Source organism: Thunnus maccoyii, chromosome 24, assembly GCF_910596095.1.
Source record: "Thunnus maccoyii chromosome 24, fThuMac1.1, whole genome shotgun sequence".
Classification (NCBI taxonomy): domain Eukaryota; kingdom Metazoa; phylum Chordata; class Actinopteri; order Scombriformes; family Scombridae; genus Thunnus; species Thunnus maccoyii.
In genome coordinates, this window is record NC_056556.1 from 15,443,879 (window position 1) to 15,464,300 (window position 20,422).

The following is a 20,422-nucleotide window of genomic DNA, read 5'->3' on the forward strand; positions in this document are numbered from 1 at the left end:
CATGCCTAACATGTGTTTTAGTCTGTGTAATTCATTTGTAAATGTTTGGATATTTTGTGGACCAGGTGTTGATCTCCTGTGGGATCATTGATTATCAAATACTAAGTGATGTCTCTTAATTGGACCCAGCTGATTTTAAGGTGGAGGCGAGAATACCTGAGTTTTTTTTTTTTTTTTTTTGGTCAGTTGTGGTTAGACCTCGAAACAGAGACAAGCCAGTGTGGAGAGCTGCGAGAGCCCAAGAGTTAAAGTAGTAATGCTTAGTGCAGCTGAGACTTATCTTTGATTTTCACAGTTTTTTGGATTTAGTTATTTCTTCTATTTATTTCCAGTGTCATTTTTCTGCAGTTTTTTTGCCAGCCCTTCACTTTACATATTGCTGCACGGGATGGTCGGTTTCCACTGGTAAATAAATAGACCTGGACTGCATGAGTGGATTTTTGTTTCAGCTTTTGGGCCTTAGCCACTCGGCCAACCTTACATGGAGAAACACTCGCTGGGTCGTCACATTTAAAAAGAAAAAAACTACAGAGTCAGACAGTCGTGTAATTGATCGACGAAACTCCCAGTGTCCTTCTGATTTGGACAAACGTGTTTCTGATGAACTTGTAGGCCTACACTTCAGATCTGACCGGCGTGCGTCTCCACGCAGCCACTAAAACACTGATGGATTGTGGATTACAGCCAACAGAAGCACACAGAGACGCCTGGACATGCTGGCACTTACAGACATGAAATATAAAGTCGCCCTGAAGTTGATGACTTCAAAGACCTCTTATCGAAAAGGCCCAAGAAACCAGATGGTTAAAGGTAGGTTTTTTTTCAGTTGACGTTTGGTGCTGTGTTGCTGTGGGCCTGCATTGATTTGATTGATTGATTTAAAAGCAAAACGTTTTTCAAACTCTCCTCCTTCGTGCCATCAGTGCGGTGTTCAGGTGCGTCAAGAGATCTGCTAAGAGATTTAAATGCGATCATTTGCTGCATTTATTGTGCGTTATGTTGTATCCAATCCGGGCTTCTCGTATCCACACTCTGTTCTCAATATACAATTTAAACTAAAATTGACAAGGGCCTACACATAAATGTAGCCTAGTGGGGTAGCTTAGTGGGGTTACAGAAACGATAAATTTAACTAAATCTCGTCAAATCCGTCTGCATCTAAAAAAAAATTGACTCATTAATTTATTTGAACCATTCAGTGCGTTCTTGTGGTCTGTATGAAGAAGTAAACTCACTTTTATATATTTCCGACTAAAAAAAATCACATCTTTACCTCCTAATTTGCCTAAATAATAATTTGATAATATTGATATATTTTCAAAATGTAGAGGTTTACTCTTGGGCTCATCTTTATTTGCTTTAACATTTTGGCTGTTGTCTTGCCCCTTTTTAAAAAAATCACTTCGTGATTATGCGAGTCAGAGTTTGAATAAGCAAAAATCCCCAGTACGACCAGTAGGCTGTAAACATAAAAAGAAAAATTAAATAAAAATAATTGTCGGTGTTGTAGGTTTAAAAAAAAAAAAAAAAAAAAAAAAAAAAAACCCTATTAAGTGTGTTAAATAGATCTGAAAGTGTGTTTCAATAGATCTATAATTTTTTTCTTATTGGTTTAAGTGTAGTGATTGATAATTGAGATTGGTCACAAGCAGTGACCACTGTAACATAAACCCTGATAGTGAGTGAGGAAAAATAGTCAGAAACAAATGAATTATATGCATACAAATACAACATAAAAACAACGCATTTAAACGGACAAATTGTGGAGAAAGAAGCGTTCCGATGTCTATTGAAGTTCAAAAGTCACATGGAAAATGAAGTAATTAATTAGCATGATAAACTCAAGATAAATAAATCTAGAAATTGCCCCCAACATACATAAATAGGCTAATTTAATAGGCACATTTGTTTATTTATTTTGTCTGTTTGTAGCCTATCTCTATTTCCGGATTAATTATTTAATTTGACTAATATGACTAAAAATATGGCAGCTTTTGAGAAACAAATACAAAAATCTTTGTGCTGATAATAAAAACTACAAACATCTGCAGTGTCAACCTATTTCACCATAAAATAATTGACAGTATAAATGCAATGCACTATTTTTAAAATATCGGCCTACCTCCTTGGCTATAAGCAGAGACTTGTGCATACCAGTATTCACCAGTAGGTGACCTAATTCAACCACTGATGCAGGCCGATATACCCCCTTATAATTATTGTTAGATGGTGTCACACTGCTATCTATACGGGAGCTTAGTTCCCCTGTCCTCTATATTTTCAGGAAATTTGTGGGTTTTAGCAACTTGGGGAGTATTACTTAATTTGTAGATACTTGTAGATGATGAACATTAAACACTAGATTTCTTAGGTGTACTATTGTCTTTTTATCTTTTAAGTATAAGGACCCTTAAAGTATTGATACTCTATATATTCACTATTGATATAATAATTAAATTGTTCAAGTATTTGATTGCTGATTTGCCAAATAGCAAAGCAAAGTCATCAACAATTGATCACACAGCAATTATTATAAGGGATATAAATTAGATGTGGACATAACCAGGACATATATAAAATTGTAACATATTTTTACATTACACTAATTTACTAGCAGAAGCTACATGTTCAGTTCCACTATTACAGACAATATTTAATTATATCATTATATTGTCAATCCTCAAATAAGTGAAGCCCTGGGCCGCAGCTGTCACTAGTTTCCATGTTGTAGCATTACTGTGTGCTGGCTGATGGATTGTATGAATGAATGAACAGAGATCCTCTCATTGTCTTCTCTTTGAGCTGGAATCTGTCTTAAAATTGAGCTTAAAGTTTGGTTCTTTCTGGTAGATTGTGTATCCAAATGGGGCTTATAGACTGACTGCTCTGTTTGTGTTGTTTTTAGGACATTACTTGAAGGCTGCTTTCGTGCCTGCAGTGAACCCTGAGCTCTTCAGTTCCTTCCATTACCAATTGGGAAGAAGACATGCTGAAAGGTAAACACTTTCCACTTCTCCTGTGAAGAAAGTTAGCGCAGGTGGTGGTGTTAAAAAATAAAGTTTGAATTAAAGTAGTACAACATGTAGGAATTCATCTTAAAATTTTGGGAAAAACATAATATAGTACGGCTCATAGACTGACTGCTTTGTTTCTGTTGTTACAGGACATTTCTTGGAGGTTGCTGCCATCATGACTGCAGTTTATCCTGAGCTCCTCAGTTCCCTCTTTTAAAATAAAGAAGACTGCTGAAAGGTAACGCATTCCACTTCTCCTCTGTTGTAGTCAATACAGTTTGTGGTAGAAATACAGTTTGATTTCAAATGCTACATGTGGAAGAAAAAAAACAATGGTGCTGATGGTGCAGAGACAACCGTACTGTATGGCTATCGGTGGTGGAGCATCCACTTGTTCCTCCGCTCTTGAAACTTATTACAGATCAGAATCTGTTTAATGCCAAGTATACAAAGAATGTTGCTCCCACAAATGCAACATTGAATAAAAATAGAACAAAAGTAAGGTAATAATAATGTATGAGATAAATATAGTAAATAAGTAATGTAAATAAAGTAGTATTGAAATAGAATTTAATATGTAAAATAGATTTACAGAATGGAATAATAATTTGAAATGGGATTTAAAACTTAATGAAATATTGACTGTACAAAAGGAAGTATGGACTGTGCTATGGACAAAGAAATGAAGTGTATGAAATATATGAAGGTGACGAGTGCAAAAATTAAATGTGACATCAATAAATAATTAAATTATTTAACAGTGGAGGTTGAATGCAATGCACAATGTTATTTCCAGTTTAATGAAATATATGACTGTAACAAGTGCAGGGATTAAACGAGGAATGTGGTCACCTCCAGATAAAGGCACAGTCATGAATGTAAAGCAGTGATAAGCCAATGTATAACATGTACACAGACAGCTCTCTTGTGCTCCAGGGCATGTCAGATGTGTGAGACTAATGCAGATGCAGACATGTTCCTATCCTCTCACCTGGAGTTAAGGTTTGGCTATCATCTTGGGATCTTGCTCTGAAGGTTGAGTCACAGAAGCAGTTTCCATGTTTTGCACAACTGTTCGAGGTGTTGAAGAGGGTTAATGTAGTCGCCCACAGACTCCATCTGCCCTCCTTGATTCGAAATCACACAGTCTTCCATGTATCTTGCCTACAGCCCATTTTCACTTCTTGTCTTTCTCCTCCGGCTGCTCCTCCTACATCTCCAAGCTGGTTCAGGGTTCCACTTACTCAGTCACCCGGCTCTTGGATTCTCTCCAGTTGTGAGATGGTGTCCAGTATCTCGTGAACTGGGAGGGAGACGGCCACAGGGAGTGATCCTGTATTCCTGAGCATCACATTCTGGACTGTGATCTCATCTGCGAGTTGCAGCGCATGCACCCAGACTGTGTAGTGCGACGGTTGGGAGCTGCTTGTTGAGGTGAGGTACTGACACAAGTTCTATTCATGGTGCTGTTCCCACAACTTGCCCTGAAGTGTACACAACCATTCCCTTAAGACTGTGCCTGTGTACTTGGATGTATTCCTGCTAGTTGGCACCAGGTATCATTACAAACAATCACTAGACCAACTCCTGGCACCAGACATTGTAGTGTGACTGTTCAGAACTGTTTTGAAAGGAGGATGCTGTCACAGGCACTATGCATCATGCTGATCCCACGGCGCGCCCTAGAGAGGACACAGGTACTGCCTTAGGAACGCATCACCATTCTTACAGCTATTAGTGTCTGCAGGTACCAGGTGTCCTTACAATCACTGAACCACCTTCCTCAATGCATCAGGCTAATGACATTAATCTTTGTCCATCCTTTATACTATCTGTGCTTTCTTTACAGATAGCCTTATCTTGAAATGTCCTGCACAAGAAACAATGTTATAGAAACCAATATTTGAATTTACAGCAATGGTACTTCAGTTTTTGATGTCATTCCTCATTTAAGTTTTAATTTTAACTTTCTTTACAAGAGTCTCCTTTGTTGAATCTAGTCTGGATATTTATTTTAAATTTTTTTGAGGCATCCCGAGTGTTTGTGTCTCTGTGTATGGGTCCTCCGAATGGAAAAGAGGAAGCCAAGAAAACCAGGGTGTAACAGAACTGACAGTAATTCACAGGGAAAATGCAGAGAAAGGGCAGCTAGCACCCTTGAAAGTGGCTGGCTGGGAGCGGCAACAGACTTGAAATTGAGAGTAGGCTTCTTCCACCAGGAGACTGCATTATTTAATATTAATATGTCCTCAAACCACAAAGAACATAGTCATGCTTGAGCTGATGGGAGGAGAGTTTGAAGTGAAGCCTTATAGCAGAAGCTGTCAAAACAGGTGCTGGTGTAAAGACTTCACTAACATGGTATTAGATGGTTAAGTGTGTACCTGTGGAGGCTGGGCCATGGGATTTTCCAGGATAGTCACTGTGCAGGACACTTTATGCTCCTTTAACTCAGAGCATACTAAGAAAGAAGACCAAAAGTGTGTTTAATAGATCTGAAAGTGTGTTTCAATAGATCTATAATTTTTTTCTTATTGGTTTAAGTGTAGTGATTGATAATTGAGATTGGTCACAAGCAGTGACCACTGTAACACAAAATGTTAGACCATAAGTTTCCTGATTTATAATAATGATAATAATAATAATAATAATAATAATAATAATAATAATAATAATATAATAGTGATTAGGCCGAGAGGGGACCGAGAGGGTATGTACTGTGTTGATGTGTGTTGCTGCTTTGAGAAGATCTACCCTGGCTGAGGCACAAGATTCCGCATGATGACCGATATACGGAAAGGGACCTCACTCACATATGACTGCACTTCACATGACACCTGCTCACATGTCAATGCTGTGCATTGTTTAGTTGTTGATTATAACAATTAGAAAATCTCTAAGCACTTGTACAGTAGCGCTGACAATGCTTTTAGTTCAAAAGGGACTACTTTTGGATGATGCATAACTCCTGGCCCTATGTGGTTTCAATGCACTCATTGTAAGCCGCTTTGGACAAAACAAATGTAAAGTAATGGTTAGCCTTGTTTGGGACTTGTCCATCCCATTTATATCAATGAGGGTTGACTAAATATAACCTTTCAATGACCATAAAGTTTTATCAATACCTCTCCTTCATGATGGTAGAATTTATTGCAGGGCTGTTGTTAGACTGCATTAGTTTTAGCTAGGTGTACCCAATACAATGTAGTGACTAGTAACCATAGACTGTAAAAAATATGGACGTAGTCACCGTGATGTCACCTATTGGTTTGCAAACTGCCATTTTGAAGCCTCGAGTGTAGCGATTTGACCATCGCCATCTTGGATTTGGCTGTCGCCATGTTTGATTTTTGGAGCCAGAAGTGACCATATTTGGATGAGAGGGTGGAGGTGACTGTAGCGCTAGCTGCTAGCTGGTTAGCACGGTGCATTGACAATCTATGGTTAACAGTGATAATGCTAATGCTAATTTTTGCTAGTGGAAAACAGGCCTAAAACCATTTAAACAAAATGTACTCACCGGAAAAACCAATCATCCGACTCATTGATAGGTGTTTTTATTACAACCAAATGCTGAACAAGACTGTTTTTAGGTGACCACAATGTTGCAATTAACTTAAGTACATTGAAAACATACTTTGAAATAGCAGCAGCTACGCATATATGCAATGGTTACATTACATAAGCAATGTTGTCGCCATGGTAGCGATTTGAGTGAGAAGTTGGGTCATTTTCTCATAGACTTCCATATAATCGGACTTCTTTTTGCAGCCAGTGGAGTCGACCCCTGATGGCCATTAGATAGAATGCAGGTTTTTGGCACTTCCGCATTATCTTCATTTTTCAGCCCCGGAGGTTGCCGCTTGCTAGTAACTTGTTTATAAAGAGATTGCCAGGTTGAACGTGCAAAGCATTGACAAGTGACAGGAGCCCCACTGTGTTGGACCCGCATCAGTGTGTTTGAAAAGTGTCACTAGGCCTAAAGTTGGTCAAACTGGAAGAACGTGTGCTCTCTAGACAGACTGTAGTCGTTATCACAGCTCATGCACAGCAAAGTAATCACCAGTGTTCCAGCAAGGCAAAAATGTTAAAGGACAAATGTCACTTTTAACAAAGCTTGGCAACAATTTGCCACTGCTTCCAGTCTTTTAGCTACGTTAGTTCTTAAGTTGTGAGCAGTCCAGTCACAAACTGCTCCACTGGCTTGCACTGTTTGAACCCAGCCACTCAGAGTCTTTTTAATTTGGAGACTACAGGGCTAAACCACTGCTTCTCCTTCTTAAGCCACAACAACTGTGAAAATCTCTTGCTCTGACCTCCATGGATACCCACTTAAGCTTTGATTCCTCGTCAGTGCATTCCTCTACCAGCACCTGCTTTTTCTTTTTTTAGTACTTCCACCTGAAGGTTTCCTCCATCCTATCCTCCCATGTCAGCTTAAAGTATGATGATGTTCTTTGTGTTTTAGAGCAGATTCATAGGTTTGGGATAAGTAATGATCAAACTCTGTGGCTGCTTCCAGCAAGTTTCTTCCAATGGTGTTGGCTCCTCTCTCCCTGCTCCTGACAATGTGGATAAATGTTAGTCCTTTTAGTTTAGCCCATGTCTTCTTGGCTTCCTTGTCTAACTGTTGGCAAAGAGGACCCATGTGCAGAGACAGACACCCAAAATGTATAGAAGGCTTCTAATCAATAGCCAGAAAAACAGAATTAAACAAAGATTAGTCTTGTTGAAAAAAGAATTTTAAAAATTAAGGCAGTAGGGTGTCAAACACTGAAGTACTATTACTAATAACCTCAAAATTTTCTCTTTCTCACATTCTGACACTGCCTCCCAACCAGGGTATTTCAAGACTAGGCTATCTAAAGAGAGAGCACAGAGGTTAAATAGGATGTACACAGGTGAACAGGATGAGACTGATGATTTGAGTTGGTTTAGTGATTGTTTTGTAGAGCCACTTAGTACCCACCAGCATGAATACCTGTGAGAGCATCAACACGTTCTTAAGAAAGTGCCTGTCTCTGCTCTAGTGGGATCAGCTCAATGGATGGCACTTGTGACAGTACCCCATCCTTGAGAAGCAGTTCTTAATGGTGGCACTACATGGTCTGGTGCCAGGAGTTGGTCAAGTGATTGTTTGTAGTGATACCTGGTACCAACTAGCAGGAATATGTCTAAATACATGGGCACAATCTTAAGGGAATGGTTGTGTACACTTCAGGGCAAGTTGTGGGAACAGCGCCATGAATAGAACTTGTGTCAGTACCTCACCTCAACAAGCAGCTCCCAACCGTCGCACTACACAGTCTGGGTGCATGCGCTGCAACTCGCAGATGAGATCACAGTCCAGAATGTGATGCTCAGGAATACAGGAACACTCCCTGTGGCCGTCTCCCTCCCAGTTCACGAGATACTAGACACCATCTCACAACTGGAGAGAATCCAAGAGCCGGGTGACTGAGTAAGTGGAACCCTGAACCAGCTTGGAGATGTAGGAGGAGCAGCCGGAGGAGGAAGACGAGAAGTGAAAATGGGCTGTAGGCAAGATACATGGAAGACTGTGTGATTTCGAATCAAGGAGGGCAGATGGAGTCTGTGGGCGACTACATTAACCCTCTTCAACACCTCGAACAGTTGTGCAAAACATGGAGACTGCTTCTGTGACTCAACCTTCAGAGCAAGATCCCAAGATGATAGCCAAACCTTAACTCCAGGTGAGAGGATGGGAACAGGTCTACATCTGCGTTGGTCTCACACATCTGACATGCCCTGGAGCACAAGAGAGCTGTCTGTTATACATGTTATACATTGGCTTATCACTGCTTTACATTCATGACTGTGCCTTTATCTGGAGGTGACCACATCCCTCGTTTGATCCCTGCACTTGTCACAGTCATATATTTCATTAAACTGAAAATAACATTTTACATTGCATTCAACCTCCACTGTTACATAATTTAATTATTTATTGCATTTCACATATTCACACATTAATTTTTGCACTCGTCACCTTCATATATTTCATACACTTCATTTCTTTGTCCATAGTACAGTCCATACTTCCTTTTGTACAGTCAATATTTCAGTTAAAGTTAAATATCCCATTTCAAATTATTATTCCATTCTGTAAATCTATTTTAAATATTAAATTCTATTTCAATACTACTTTATTTACATTACTTATTTACTATATTTATCTCATATTATTATTACTTTTGTTCTATTTTTATTCTGTGTTGCATTAGTGGGAGCAACATTCTTTGTATCCTTGCATACTTGGCATTAAACAGATTTTGATCTGTAATAAGTTTCATTGCACTACGCAGTCTGGGTGCATGCGCTGCAACTCCCAGATGAGATCAGTCGAGAATATGATGCTCAAGAACACAGGATCACTCCTCGTGGCCGTATCCCTCCCAGTCCACAAGATACTGGACACCATTTCATACCTGGCAAGAATCCAAGAGTCGGAAGATTGAGTAAGCAGGACCCTGAATCAGCCATGGAGATGAAGGGGGAGCAGCCAGAAGAGAAAGAGACAAAGTGGAAATTGGCTGTAGGCAGAATACGTGAAAGACTGGGTGATTCCAAATCAAGGGGGGCAAATGGAGTATGTAGGCAACTAAATTAACCCTCAACACCTCAAACAGTCGTGCAAAACATGGAGATGGCGTCTGTGACTCAACCTTCAGAGCAAGATCCCAAGATGATAGCCAAACCTTAACTCCAGGTGAGAGGATAGGAACATGTCTGCATCTGCATTAGTCTCACACATCTGACATGCCCTGGAGCACAAGAGAGCTGTCTGTGTTCACTGCCAGGTCCTACAACAGGACTTGATGAACTCTTAAATTCTCATTTTTGGAAGAGGAAAGCTGAGAGGAAACTTTCCTGGGCTTTCGGGATGCAGGGAAACAAGGTCTGGAGAAAGTCCTGGAAAAGCTGGACCAATAACATACTTATTGAGCTCTGTAGCAATATGACTGGTACTGGCAGTAGCCTTAATTGGGAAAGTCATAGGATCATAGTGATAGGAATAGGATTTGATGACTAAATATCAATCTTAATATAACTAAATAATATGAATCTTCAGTCACAAACATACAACATAAATTAAGTTTCAAATACAATACTATCTGTCTTAGGACCGAGTTCTGTTTCAGTGAAATTAAATGTTCAACATGGGCTGGAGTAATAGAAATTAACACAGCATTTATTTCTTTTGTTAAACTGACATTATTATTATTATTATTGTTGTTGTTGTTTTTTTTTATTATTATTATTATTGCCTGTTGCCTGATAAGACAGAATTTTATTAATTCAAATATCTTACTCATCTTAGACCACTTGTATGTTTTTTTTCCTGTTTGCCCTAACCAATCAATAGTGAGTAACACATTGATCCTGCGACTTCATTTTTCCACAGTTTTCACAGTGATTGAAGCACCATGTTGATTTAAGAGTTGGTATTTCTGCATTTTGACTTACAACTACTTGCGGCTTCATCACACTCTTGAACGCTTGTCACCATTTTTGTGGCCATTTTACTGTCACTACTTTCATGGATATACCTAGCTATGAAGGAATTCTTTTGTGTTGACCTTGATGATACCTATCCAGCTACATTGTGTCAGACCATATCCTCTGCCTACATGGCCTACCCAATTACATTGCTCCAGATCACATCCTCCACCTTCATGGTCCACTCAGGTACATTGTTTCACACAGTGTCCTCCAACGACATGGTCTACCCAGGTATGTTGTTTCAGACCATGTCTTCCGCCTACGTGGTCTACCCAGGTACGTTGTTTCAGACCACATCCTCCACTTACATGGTCCACTCAGCTACACTGTTTGACACCATGTTCTCCATGGTCACCATGTCAGACCATGTCCTCCGTCTACATGACCTACACAGGTACACTGTGTCAGACCATGTCGTCTGCTTACATGGTCTACCCAGTTACGTTGCTTCACACCATGTCCTCTGATTACATGGTCTACCTAGGTACGTTGTCAGACCATGTCTTCCGCCTACGTGGTCCACTCAGCTACACTGTTTGACACCATGTTCTCCACCTGCATGGTCCAAACAGGTACAATGTCAGACCATGTCCTCCGTCTACATGACCTACACAGGTACACTGTGTCAGACCATGTCGTCTGCCTAAAGGGTCTACCCAGTTACGTTGCTTCACACCATGTCCTCTGATTACATGGTCTACCTAGGTACGTTGTCAGACCATGTCTTCCGCCTACATTGTCCACTCAGGGACGTTGCATCAGACCATGTCCTCTGCCTACATGGTCATCTTAGGTACATTGTTTCACACCCTGTCCTCCGCCTGCATGGTCCACTCAGGTACGTTGCATCAGACCATGTCCTCCACCTGCATGGTCCACTCAGGTACGTTGCATCAGACCATGTCGTCCGCCTTCATGGTCTCCCCAGTTACATTGCGTCAGACCATGTCCTCCACCTACATGGTCCTCTCAGCTACATTGTTTCACACCATGTCCTCCACCTGCATGGTCCACGCAGATGTGTTGCTTCAGACCATGTCCTCCACCTACATGGCCTACCCAATTACATTGCACCAGATCACGTCCTCCACCTTCATGGTCCACTCAGGTACATTGTTTCCCACAGTGTCCTCCAACGACATGGTTACCCAGGTATGTTGTTTCAGACCATGTCTTCCGCCTACGTGGTCTACCCAGGTAAGTTGTTTCAGACCACATCTTCCACCTACATGGTCCACTCAGCTACACTGTTTGACACCATGTTCTCCACCTGCATGGTCCAAACAGGTACAATGTCAGACCATGTCCTCCGTCTACATGACCTACACAGGTACACTGTGTCAGACCATGTCATCTGCCTAAAGGGTCTACCCAGTTACGTTGCTTCACACCATGTCCTCTGATTACATGGTCTACCTAGGTACATTGTCAGACCATGTCTTCCGCCTACATTGTCCACTCAGGGACGTTGCATCAGACCATGTCCTCTGCCTACATGGTCAACTTAGGTACATTGTTTCACACCCTGTCCTCCGCCTGCATGGTCCACTCAGGTATGTTGCATCAGACCATGTCCTCCGCCTGCATGGTCAACTCAGGTACGTTGTCAGACCATATCCTTTGCCTACATGGCCTATCCAATTACATTGTGCCAGATCACGTCCTCTGCCTACGAGGTCCACTCAGGTATGTTGCGTCAGACCATGTCGTCTGCTTACATGGTCTACCCAGTTACGTTGCTTCACACCATGTCCTCTGATTACATGGTCTACCTAGGTACATTGTAAGACCATGTCTTCCGCCTACATTGTCCACTCAGGGACGTTGCATCAGACCATGTCCTCTGCCGACATGGTCATCTTAGGTACATTGTTTCACACCCTGTCCTCCGCCTGCATGGTCCACTCAGGTACGTTGTTTCAGACCATGTCCTCCACCTGCATGGTCCACTCAGGTACGTTGTTTCAGACCACATCCTCCACTTACATGGTCCACTCAGCTACACTGTTTGACACCATGTTCTCCATGGTCACCATGTCAGACCATGTCCTCCGTCTACATGACCTACACAGGTACACTGTGTCAGACCATGTCGTCTGCTTACATGGTCTACCCAGTTACGTTGCTTCACACCATGTCCTCTGATTACATGGTCTACCTAGGTACGTTGTCAGACCATGTCTTCCGCCTACGTGGTCTACCCAGGTACGTTGTTTCAGACCACATCTTCCACCTACATGGTCCACTCAGCCACACTGTTTGACACCATGTTCTCCACCTGCATGGTCCAAACAGGTACACTGTGTCAGACCATGTCGTCTGATTAAAGGGTCTACCCAGTTACGTTGCTTCACACCATGTCCTCTGATTACATGGTCTACCTAGGTACGTTGTCAGACCATGTCTTCCGCCTACATTGTCCACTCAGGGACGTTGCATCAGACCATGTCCTCTGCCTACATGGTCATCTTAGGTACATTGTTTCACACCCTGTCCTCCGCCTGCATGGTCCACTCAGGTACGTTGCATCAGACCATGTCCTCCACCTGCATGGTCCACTCAGGTACGTTGCATCAGACCATGTCGTCCGCCTTCATGGTCTCCCAAGTTACATTGCGTCAGACCATGTCCTTCACCTACATGGTCCTCTCAGCTACATTGTTTCACACCATGTCCTCCGCCTGCATGGTCCACGCAGATGTGTTGCTTCAGACCATGTCCTCCACCTACATGGCCTACCCAATTACATTGCACCAGATCACGTCCTCCACCTTCATGGTCCACTCAGGTACATTGTTTCCCACAGTGTCCTCCAACGACATGGTTACCCAGGTATGTTGTTTCAGACCATGTCTTCCGCCTACGTGGTCTACCCAGGTACGTTGTTTCAGACCACATCTTCCACCTACATGGTCCACTCAGCTACACTGTTTGACACCATGTTCTCCACCTGCATGGTCCAAACAGGTACAATGTCAGACCATGTCCTCCGTCTACATGACCTACACAGGTACACTGTGTCAGACCATGTCATCTGCCTAAAGGGTCTACCCAGTTACGTTGCTTCACACCATGTCCTCTGATTACATGGTCTACCTAGGTACGTTGTCAGACCATGTCTTCCGCCTACATTGTCCACTCAGGGACGTTGCATCAGACCATGTCCTCTGCCTACATGGTCATCTTAGGTACATTGTTTCACACCCTGTCCTCCGCCTGCATGGTCCACTCAGGTACGTTGCATCAGACCATGTCCTCCACCTGCATGGTCCACTCAGGTACGTTGCATCAGACCATGTCGTCCGCCTTCATGGTCTCCCCAGTTACATTGCGTCAGACCATGTCCTCCACCTACATGGTCCTCTCAGCTACATTGTTTCACACCATGTCCTCCGCCTGCATGGTCCACGCAGATGTGTTGCTTCAGACCATGTCCTCCGCCTACATGGCCTACCCAATTACATTGCACCAGATCACGTCCTCCACCTTCATGGTCCACTCAGGTACATTGTTTCACACAGTGTCCTCCAACGACATGGTTATCCAGGTATGTTGTTTCAGACCATGTCTTCCGCCTACGTGGTCTACCCAGGTACGTTGTTTCAGACCACATCTTCCACCTACATGGTCCACTCAGCTACACTGTTTGACACCATGTTCTCCACCTGCATGGTCCAAACAGGTACAATGTCAGACCATGTCCTCCGTCTACATGACCTACACAGGTACACTGTGTCAGACCATGTCGTCTGCCTAAAGGGTCTACCCAGTTACGTTGCTTCACACCATGTCCTCTGATTACATGGTCTACCTAGGTACATTGTCAGACCATGTCTTCCGCCTACATTGTCCACTCAGGGACGTTGCATCAGACCATGTCCTCTGCCTACATGGTCAACTTAGGTACATTGTTTCACACCCTGTCCTCTGCCTGCATGGTCCACTCAGGTATGTTGCATCAGACCATGTCCTCCGCCTGCATGGTCAACTCAGGTACGTTGTCAGACCATATCCTTTGCCTACATGGCCTATCCAATTACATTGTGCCAGATCACGTCCTCTGCCTACGAGGTCCACTCAGGTATGTTGCGTCAGACCATGTCGTCTGCTTACATGGTCTACCCAGTTACGTTGCTTCACACCATGTCCTCTGATTACATTGTCTACCTAGGTACATTGTCAGACCATGTCTTCCGCCTACATTGCCCACTCAGGGACGTTGCATCAGACCATGTCCTCTGCCTACATGGTCATCTTAGGTACATTGTTTCACACCCTGTCCTCCGCCTGCATGGTCCACTCAGGTACGTTGCATCAGACCATGTCCTCCACCTGCATGGTCCACTCAGGTACGTTGCATCAGACCATGTCGTCCACCTTCATGGTCTCCCCAGTTACATTGCGTCAGACCATGTCCTCCACCTATATGGTCCTCTCAGCTACATTGTTTCACACCATGTCCTCCGCCTGCATGGTCCACGCAGATGTGTTGCTTCAGACCATGTCCTCCGCCTACATGGCCTACCCAATTACATTGCACCAGATCACGTCACTCAGGGACGTTGCATCAGACCATGTCCTCTGCCTGCATGGTCAACTCAGGTACGTTGTCAGACCATATCCTCTGCCTACATGGCCTATCCAATTACATTGCGCCAGATCACATCCTCTGCCTACGAGGTCCACTCAGGTATGTTGCGTCAGACCATGTCATCTGCTTACATTGTCTACCCAGTTACGTTGCTTCACACCATGTCCTCTGATTACATGGTCTACCTAGGTACGTTGTCAGACCATGTCCTCCGCCTACATGGTCAACTTAGGTATTGTTTCACACCGTATCCTCCAACTACATGGTCTACCCAGGTACATTGTTTCACACCATGTCCTACGCCTGCATGGTCCACTCAGGTATGTTGCATCAGACCATGTCCTCCGCCTGCATGGTCAACTCAGGTACGTTGTCAGACCATATCCTTTGCCTACATGGCCTATCCAATTACATTGTGCCAGATCACGTCCTCTGCCTACGAGGTCCACTCAGGTATGTTGCGTCAGACCATGTCGTCTGCTTACATGGTCTACCCAGTTACGTTGCTTCACACCATGTCCTCTGATTACATGGTCTACCTAGGTACGTTGTCAGACCATGTCCTCTGCCTACATGGCCTACCCAGGTATGTTGCATCAGACCACGTCCTCCGCTTACGTGGTCCACTCAGGTACATTGTTTCACACATTGTCCTCCGCCTACATGGTCTACCAGATACATTGTCAGACCATGTCGTCGGCCCACATGGTCCACTTGGGTACGTTGTTTCAGACCATGTCCTCCACCTACATGGTCAACTTAGGTCCATTGTTTCACACCATCTCTTCTGAATACACGGTCCACTCAGGTGTGTTGCATCAGACCATGTCCTCCATCTACATGGCCTACACAGGTACATTTGCATCAGACCACGTCCTCCGCCTACATGGTTTAGCCATACATTGCATCAGACCATGTCCTCCTCTTACATGGTCCGCTCAGGTACGTTGCTTCAGACCATGTCGTCCGCCTACATGGTCTACCCTGGTATGTTGTTTCAGACCATGTCCTCCACCTTCATGGTCCACTCAGGTAAATTGTTTCACAGTGTCCTCCAACTACATGGTCTACCCAGGTATGTTGTTTCAGACCATGTCCTTCGCCAACATGGTCCACTCAGGTACGTTGCATCAGACCATGTTCACCACCTACATGGTCATCTTAGGTACATTTTTCATGCCATCTTTTCTGACCACATGGTCTACCCAGTTACATTGCATCAGACCATGTTCAATGCCTACGTGGTCCACTTGGGTACGTCGTTTCAGACCATGTCCTCCGCCTGCATGGTCCACTCAGGTACATTGCATCAGACCATGTTCTCCACCTACATGGTCAACTTGGGTACATTTTTTTCATGCTATCTTTTCCGACTACATGGTCTACCCAGTTACGTTGCATCAGTCCATGTCCTCTGACTACATGGTTCAGCAATATGTTGCGTCAGATCACGTTCTCCACCTACATGGTCTACCATATACATTGTCAGACCATGTCCTCCGCCTACGTGGTCCACTCAGGTACATTGTTTCACACATTGTCCTCCGCCTACATGGTCTACCAGATACATTGTCAGACCATGTCGTCCGCCCACATGGCCTACCCAGTTACATTTGCATCAGACCATGTCCTCTGCCTACGTGGTCCACTCGGGTATGTTGTTTCAGACCATGTCCTCCACCTACATGGTCAACTTAGGTCCATTGTTTCACACCATCTCTTCTGAATACACGGTCCACTCAGGTGTGTTGCATCAGACCATGTCCTCCATCTACATGGCCTACACAGGTACATTTGCATCAGACCACGTCCTCCGCCTACATGGTTTAGCCATACATTGCATCAGACCATGTCTTCTGCCTGCATGGTCCCCTCAGGTAAGTTGCATCAGACCATGTCCTCTACCTACATGGTCTTCCAAATAATTCTAATTAGCACGCTTGTCACCATTTTTGTGGCCATTTTACTGTCACTATTTTTATGGATATAGGTAGCTATGGAGGAATTCTTTTGTGTTGACCTTGATACCGTGTTTTTTTTGTTTGCTTGTTTTTCCCCCCACAAAGTCAAGGCATCAGGCCAGGCTTCAGAGGCTGCTGGCAGGACTGAAAACTGAGTTTTGTTTATTTCTGGCGTTCATTGTCTCAATAGGTTACATTCACAAGGACCTTGACAAGGCTGTCACTCCGCCTACAAGGTCCACTCAGGTACATTGTTTCACACCATGTCCTCCGACTACATGGTTTAGCCATACATTGCGTCAGACCACGTCCTCTGCCTACATGGTCTACCCAGATACATTTGCGTTAGACCATGTCCTCCACCTACATGGTCTACAAAATAATTCTAATTGGCAAAATGAAAGCAATAAATCTGAAACCTGCTCGTGTGATATTGCATGGTTTCTGTTTTTTTGGGAAACTAAATACTATGTTTGACAGTAACAAAACACTGTTTACCATTCTCATGACCCGTTTAACAAATGTAGTCAAAAGGCTTTCCAATTCCACCAACAGCAAAAAAAGCAATGCAAATTAAACATTTAACATCTAATTATGTTATTTATACAAGTGGAGACCTAGATTCACCAAGTTCTCACATAAAGGATATTTGTTTTCCAGACAATATCTCTGAATAATCATTTGTCTAGTAAACTGCTCTGAAACATTGATCAAACAAGGAGTTGTTTGGCTTTCCCATTGGCAAGAATCATATCTGTACTGGGAATCAGGCCGTGTTTCAGCTGAGACAGCTATAGGTCTCAAGGTCAGCCACTTTTCAATCACAGGACAAAGCCTGTTACTCATGCTACACACACACACACACCCCACTTGATCATTTTCTAAGTTCCCAAATCTTTTGTTTCGTGAGCCTGTTGGAGGTTGATTTGAACAAATGTTTTGAGCAATTAAAAAAAATCCTTACTATTTATGGATGGATGTATGGATTTAGGGTTGAGTTTCTAGAAGGATCTAAAACAAAATTCATCTCAAAGTGTCTAAGGAGGGACACAACCTATTACTGTTCACTAATCTTCTGCTAACACATCTTTAACAACTAAGATGATTCAGTGGACGTTGTCCTGGTCTTTTAAGTGCACAAATTTTAACCTTCTGCCATTGTTCCTTTAATTGGGAACTAATGTTGTACTTTTTCTTCTCTTTCATGCATCCATGGCTGAGTCCTACTCTGAAAGATGTGCCAGCAGCTAGCCACCCATGATCTTACAAGCAGCAAGTGGAAGCTGACTATACTATATTAATGTTAACAATTTTGAACTTGATTTGCTTTAATTACATTAAAGATGTTGTAAATACTTAACTGAATCTTTGTATTAAGTTCAATTAGCATTATACTTGTTTATTCCTTTCCCCCTATGTGTTTAAGTGGATTGTGTGTGTGTGTATATATATATATATATTATCAACACACTCCAGGTTTACTATTTTGCATTTGTGTAACATTTGCTACTTTGTTCATTTCAGTAGTAAATAAAGTGACAATTTTTGCTTTACACACCTGCTGTCCTTTTTACTTTTTTTTTTTTTTTTATAACTTGGTCCTTCAGAGTTAAATGAGAGATTCTCCTTAAATTAAACTTCCTGTGGGAAGTTGCATCTAGCAACCTCCTGGATATGGTCACTGTTTTTACACTCAAAACACACAATTGTACAAATATAATTAATATGCTCTTACTTGAGGGATGCAGCAGGATGATGTCCTTCATGGTGAAGTCCCGTGACTGGACGATTTTCAGCCAATCAGCGATGTTGGTCATTAGCAGGACCCAGGCCACTGTTGGCCAGGACTCCATCACTGACCCCAAGTATCTTCATGCACGTTTGATTTAGCCAGGTGAACACTGTAGGAGAGAAGCAAACAAGGGGTCATTACTCAGAACTAAGAATGATCACTGTGCCTCATAGATGTTACCAGTCAGTGATTCGGCCTGTTTGCAGGTGTATGACAAAAATTTTACAAATGCTACTAGCTTTCCTATACTTTATCTGCACCTTAATAGATATTAAATGACAGTTAATAGAAAATAATGTTGGACATTTTCATTAAACCATAGTTGCAGTGAAGTATGAAAACAAGACATCTCAAACAGAAAAGGGATGCTAAAGCCTAATAAAGGGGGAATCTTCCTTTTTAAAAGTGATCAGCTGTGTGCGGCTCATACTGTGAGCTTGCTTCATTATTTAAATGTCAAAAGGAACCCTACGAGTCTACTGAGCTTTAACTCTAAGCATCCATCCCTGATTTGAGTAATTGCATGGCAAAATGAAGATTTTCGTGTTCACTATTCCTCTCTAAAATTGATCTTTTTGCTGATATTTCTATACTTAAGACATTTACCTCTCTCAGCTGACAGTTTCATCAGTCATTGAATACTTGAATGAAGTGAAAAATTCTGCTCTAGATTATCTATTATAATCATTAACGTTGACACTTCTACCCTGAACATGAGTAATGTTTCAACTACAAGCCCTTTTTGCCCTCTGGGAATTTAGCCATTATACCCTGCTTTGCCAGATGTTTTTTTTTCCGTCATGCTGTGGGGTTATTCATTGGTTTAGCCAAGTCAGCATTTGTATTGTCTTTTCCACTGACTCCATCAAACTGCAACAGCAGGTCTGCACAAGGAGGAAATGTCCCCCTCTAGACCTTCTTAACTTCCAAATCAGTTCCCTTGCAAAATAGATTCACTGCCCCATTAATAAAGCGCCCAGTGTTGGCCCTCTCCAGCAGGAAATGAGGATCAGGATAAGACACTTCTTGAATCTGAAAATATTTCCACAGGTTTATACAGTAAATGTTAATGCATACCTAACAGAAATGTCCATTATTACAATAGGAAAAAGCGTGTTAATGTAGCTTAAAGGTGACATACAAAAGTGTCTTTGGGCCTTGAAGGTGCTCTATTGTATTGTATCCTCTCACTTTGATTAATGTCTACATTAGTGATGGTTATGAGAGATTGTCACTACTGTAGATCAGTATGACCTTCCTATTATACAGATGGTATGAAAATACTAAATGCACAAGCAGTGTTCGTACAATTTGTTCTTGCATACAAACATTATTTTTAAAATTTGTTGATATTGAGGGTAAGAGTTTTTTGAGAATGCAGATTCCTTATTATGAGAATTGCTTTGTTAAGGACTTTAGGATAAACCTTTGACGTCTCTGAATCAGGTGCAGCTATGTCGCAATGCATTCATCACTGGTAGATAAAATTAACTTTCAAAAGGAGCATTCCTGATTGCAAAAAGTGCTTTGTCATTATGTG

The 20,422-nt window shown here is 42.4% G+C and overlaps 1 protein-coding gene and 1 long non-coding RNA gene across 5 annotated transcripts; both read left to right on the forward strand.

Annotated features, from left to right (window-relative positions):
• The first annotated feature begins 160 nt into the window (after nt 1-160).
• LOC121892039 lies at nt 161-18,645 on the forward strand. 4 transcript variants are annotated; one of them, XR_006094261.1, is made up of 5 exons: nt 161-810; nt 2,906-2,996; nt 3,164-3,252; nt 17,281-17,336; nt 18,312-18,645. It is a non-coding gene; the product is annotated as an uncharacterized LOC121892039 (long non-coding RNA). The 4 variants fall into 4 exon arrangements; XR_006094260.1 differs by having other exon boundaries at nt 163-810; nt 17,281-18,645; XR_006094262.1 differs by lacking the exon at nt 17,281-17,336 and having other exon boundaries at nt 163-810.
• Nucleotides 14,562-16,827, forward strand: LOC121892036. Its single transcript, XM_042404810.1, has 2 exons — nt 14,562-15,834; nt 16,724-16,827. The coding sequence occupies exons 1-2, from the start codon at nt 14,562-14,564 to the stop codon at nt 16,825-16,827; spliced, it is 1,377 nt and encodes a 458-aa protein (XP_042260744.1).
• Nucleotides 18,646-20,422: the final 1,777 nt, after the last annotated feature.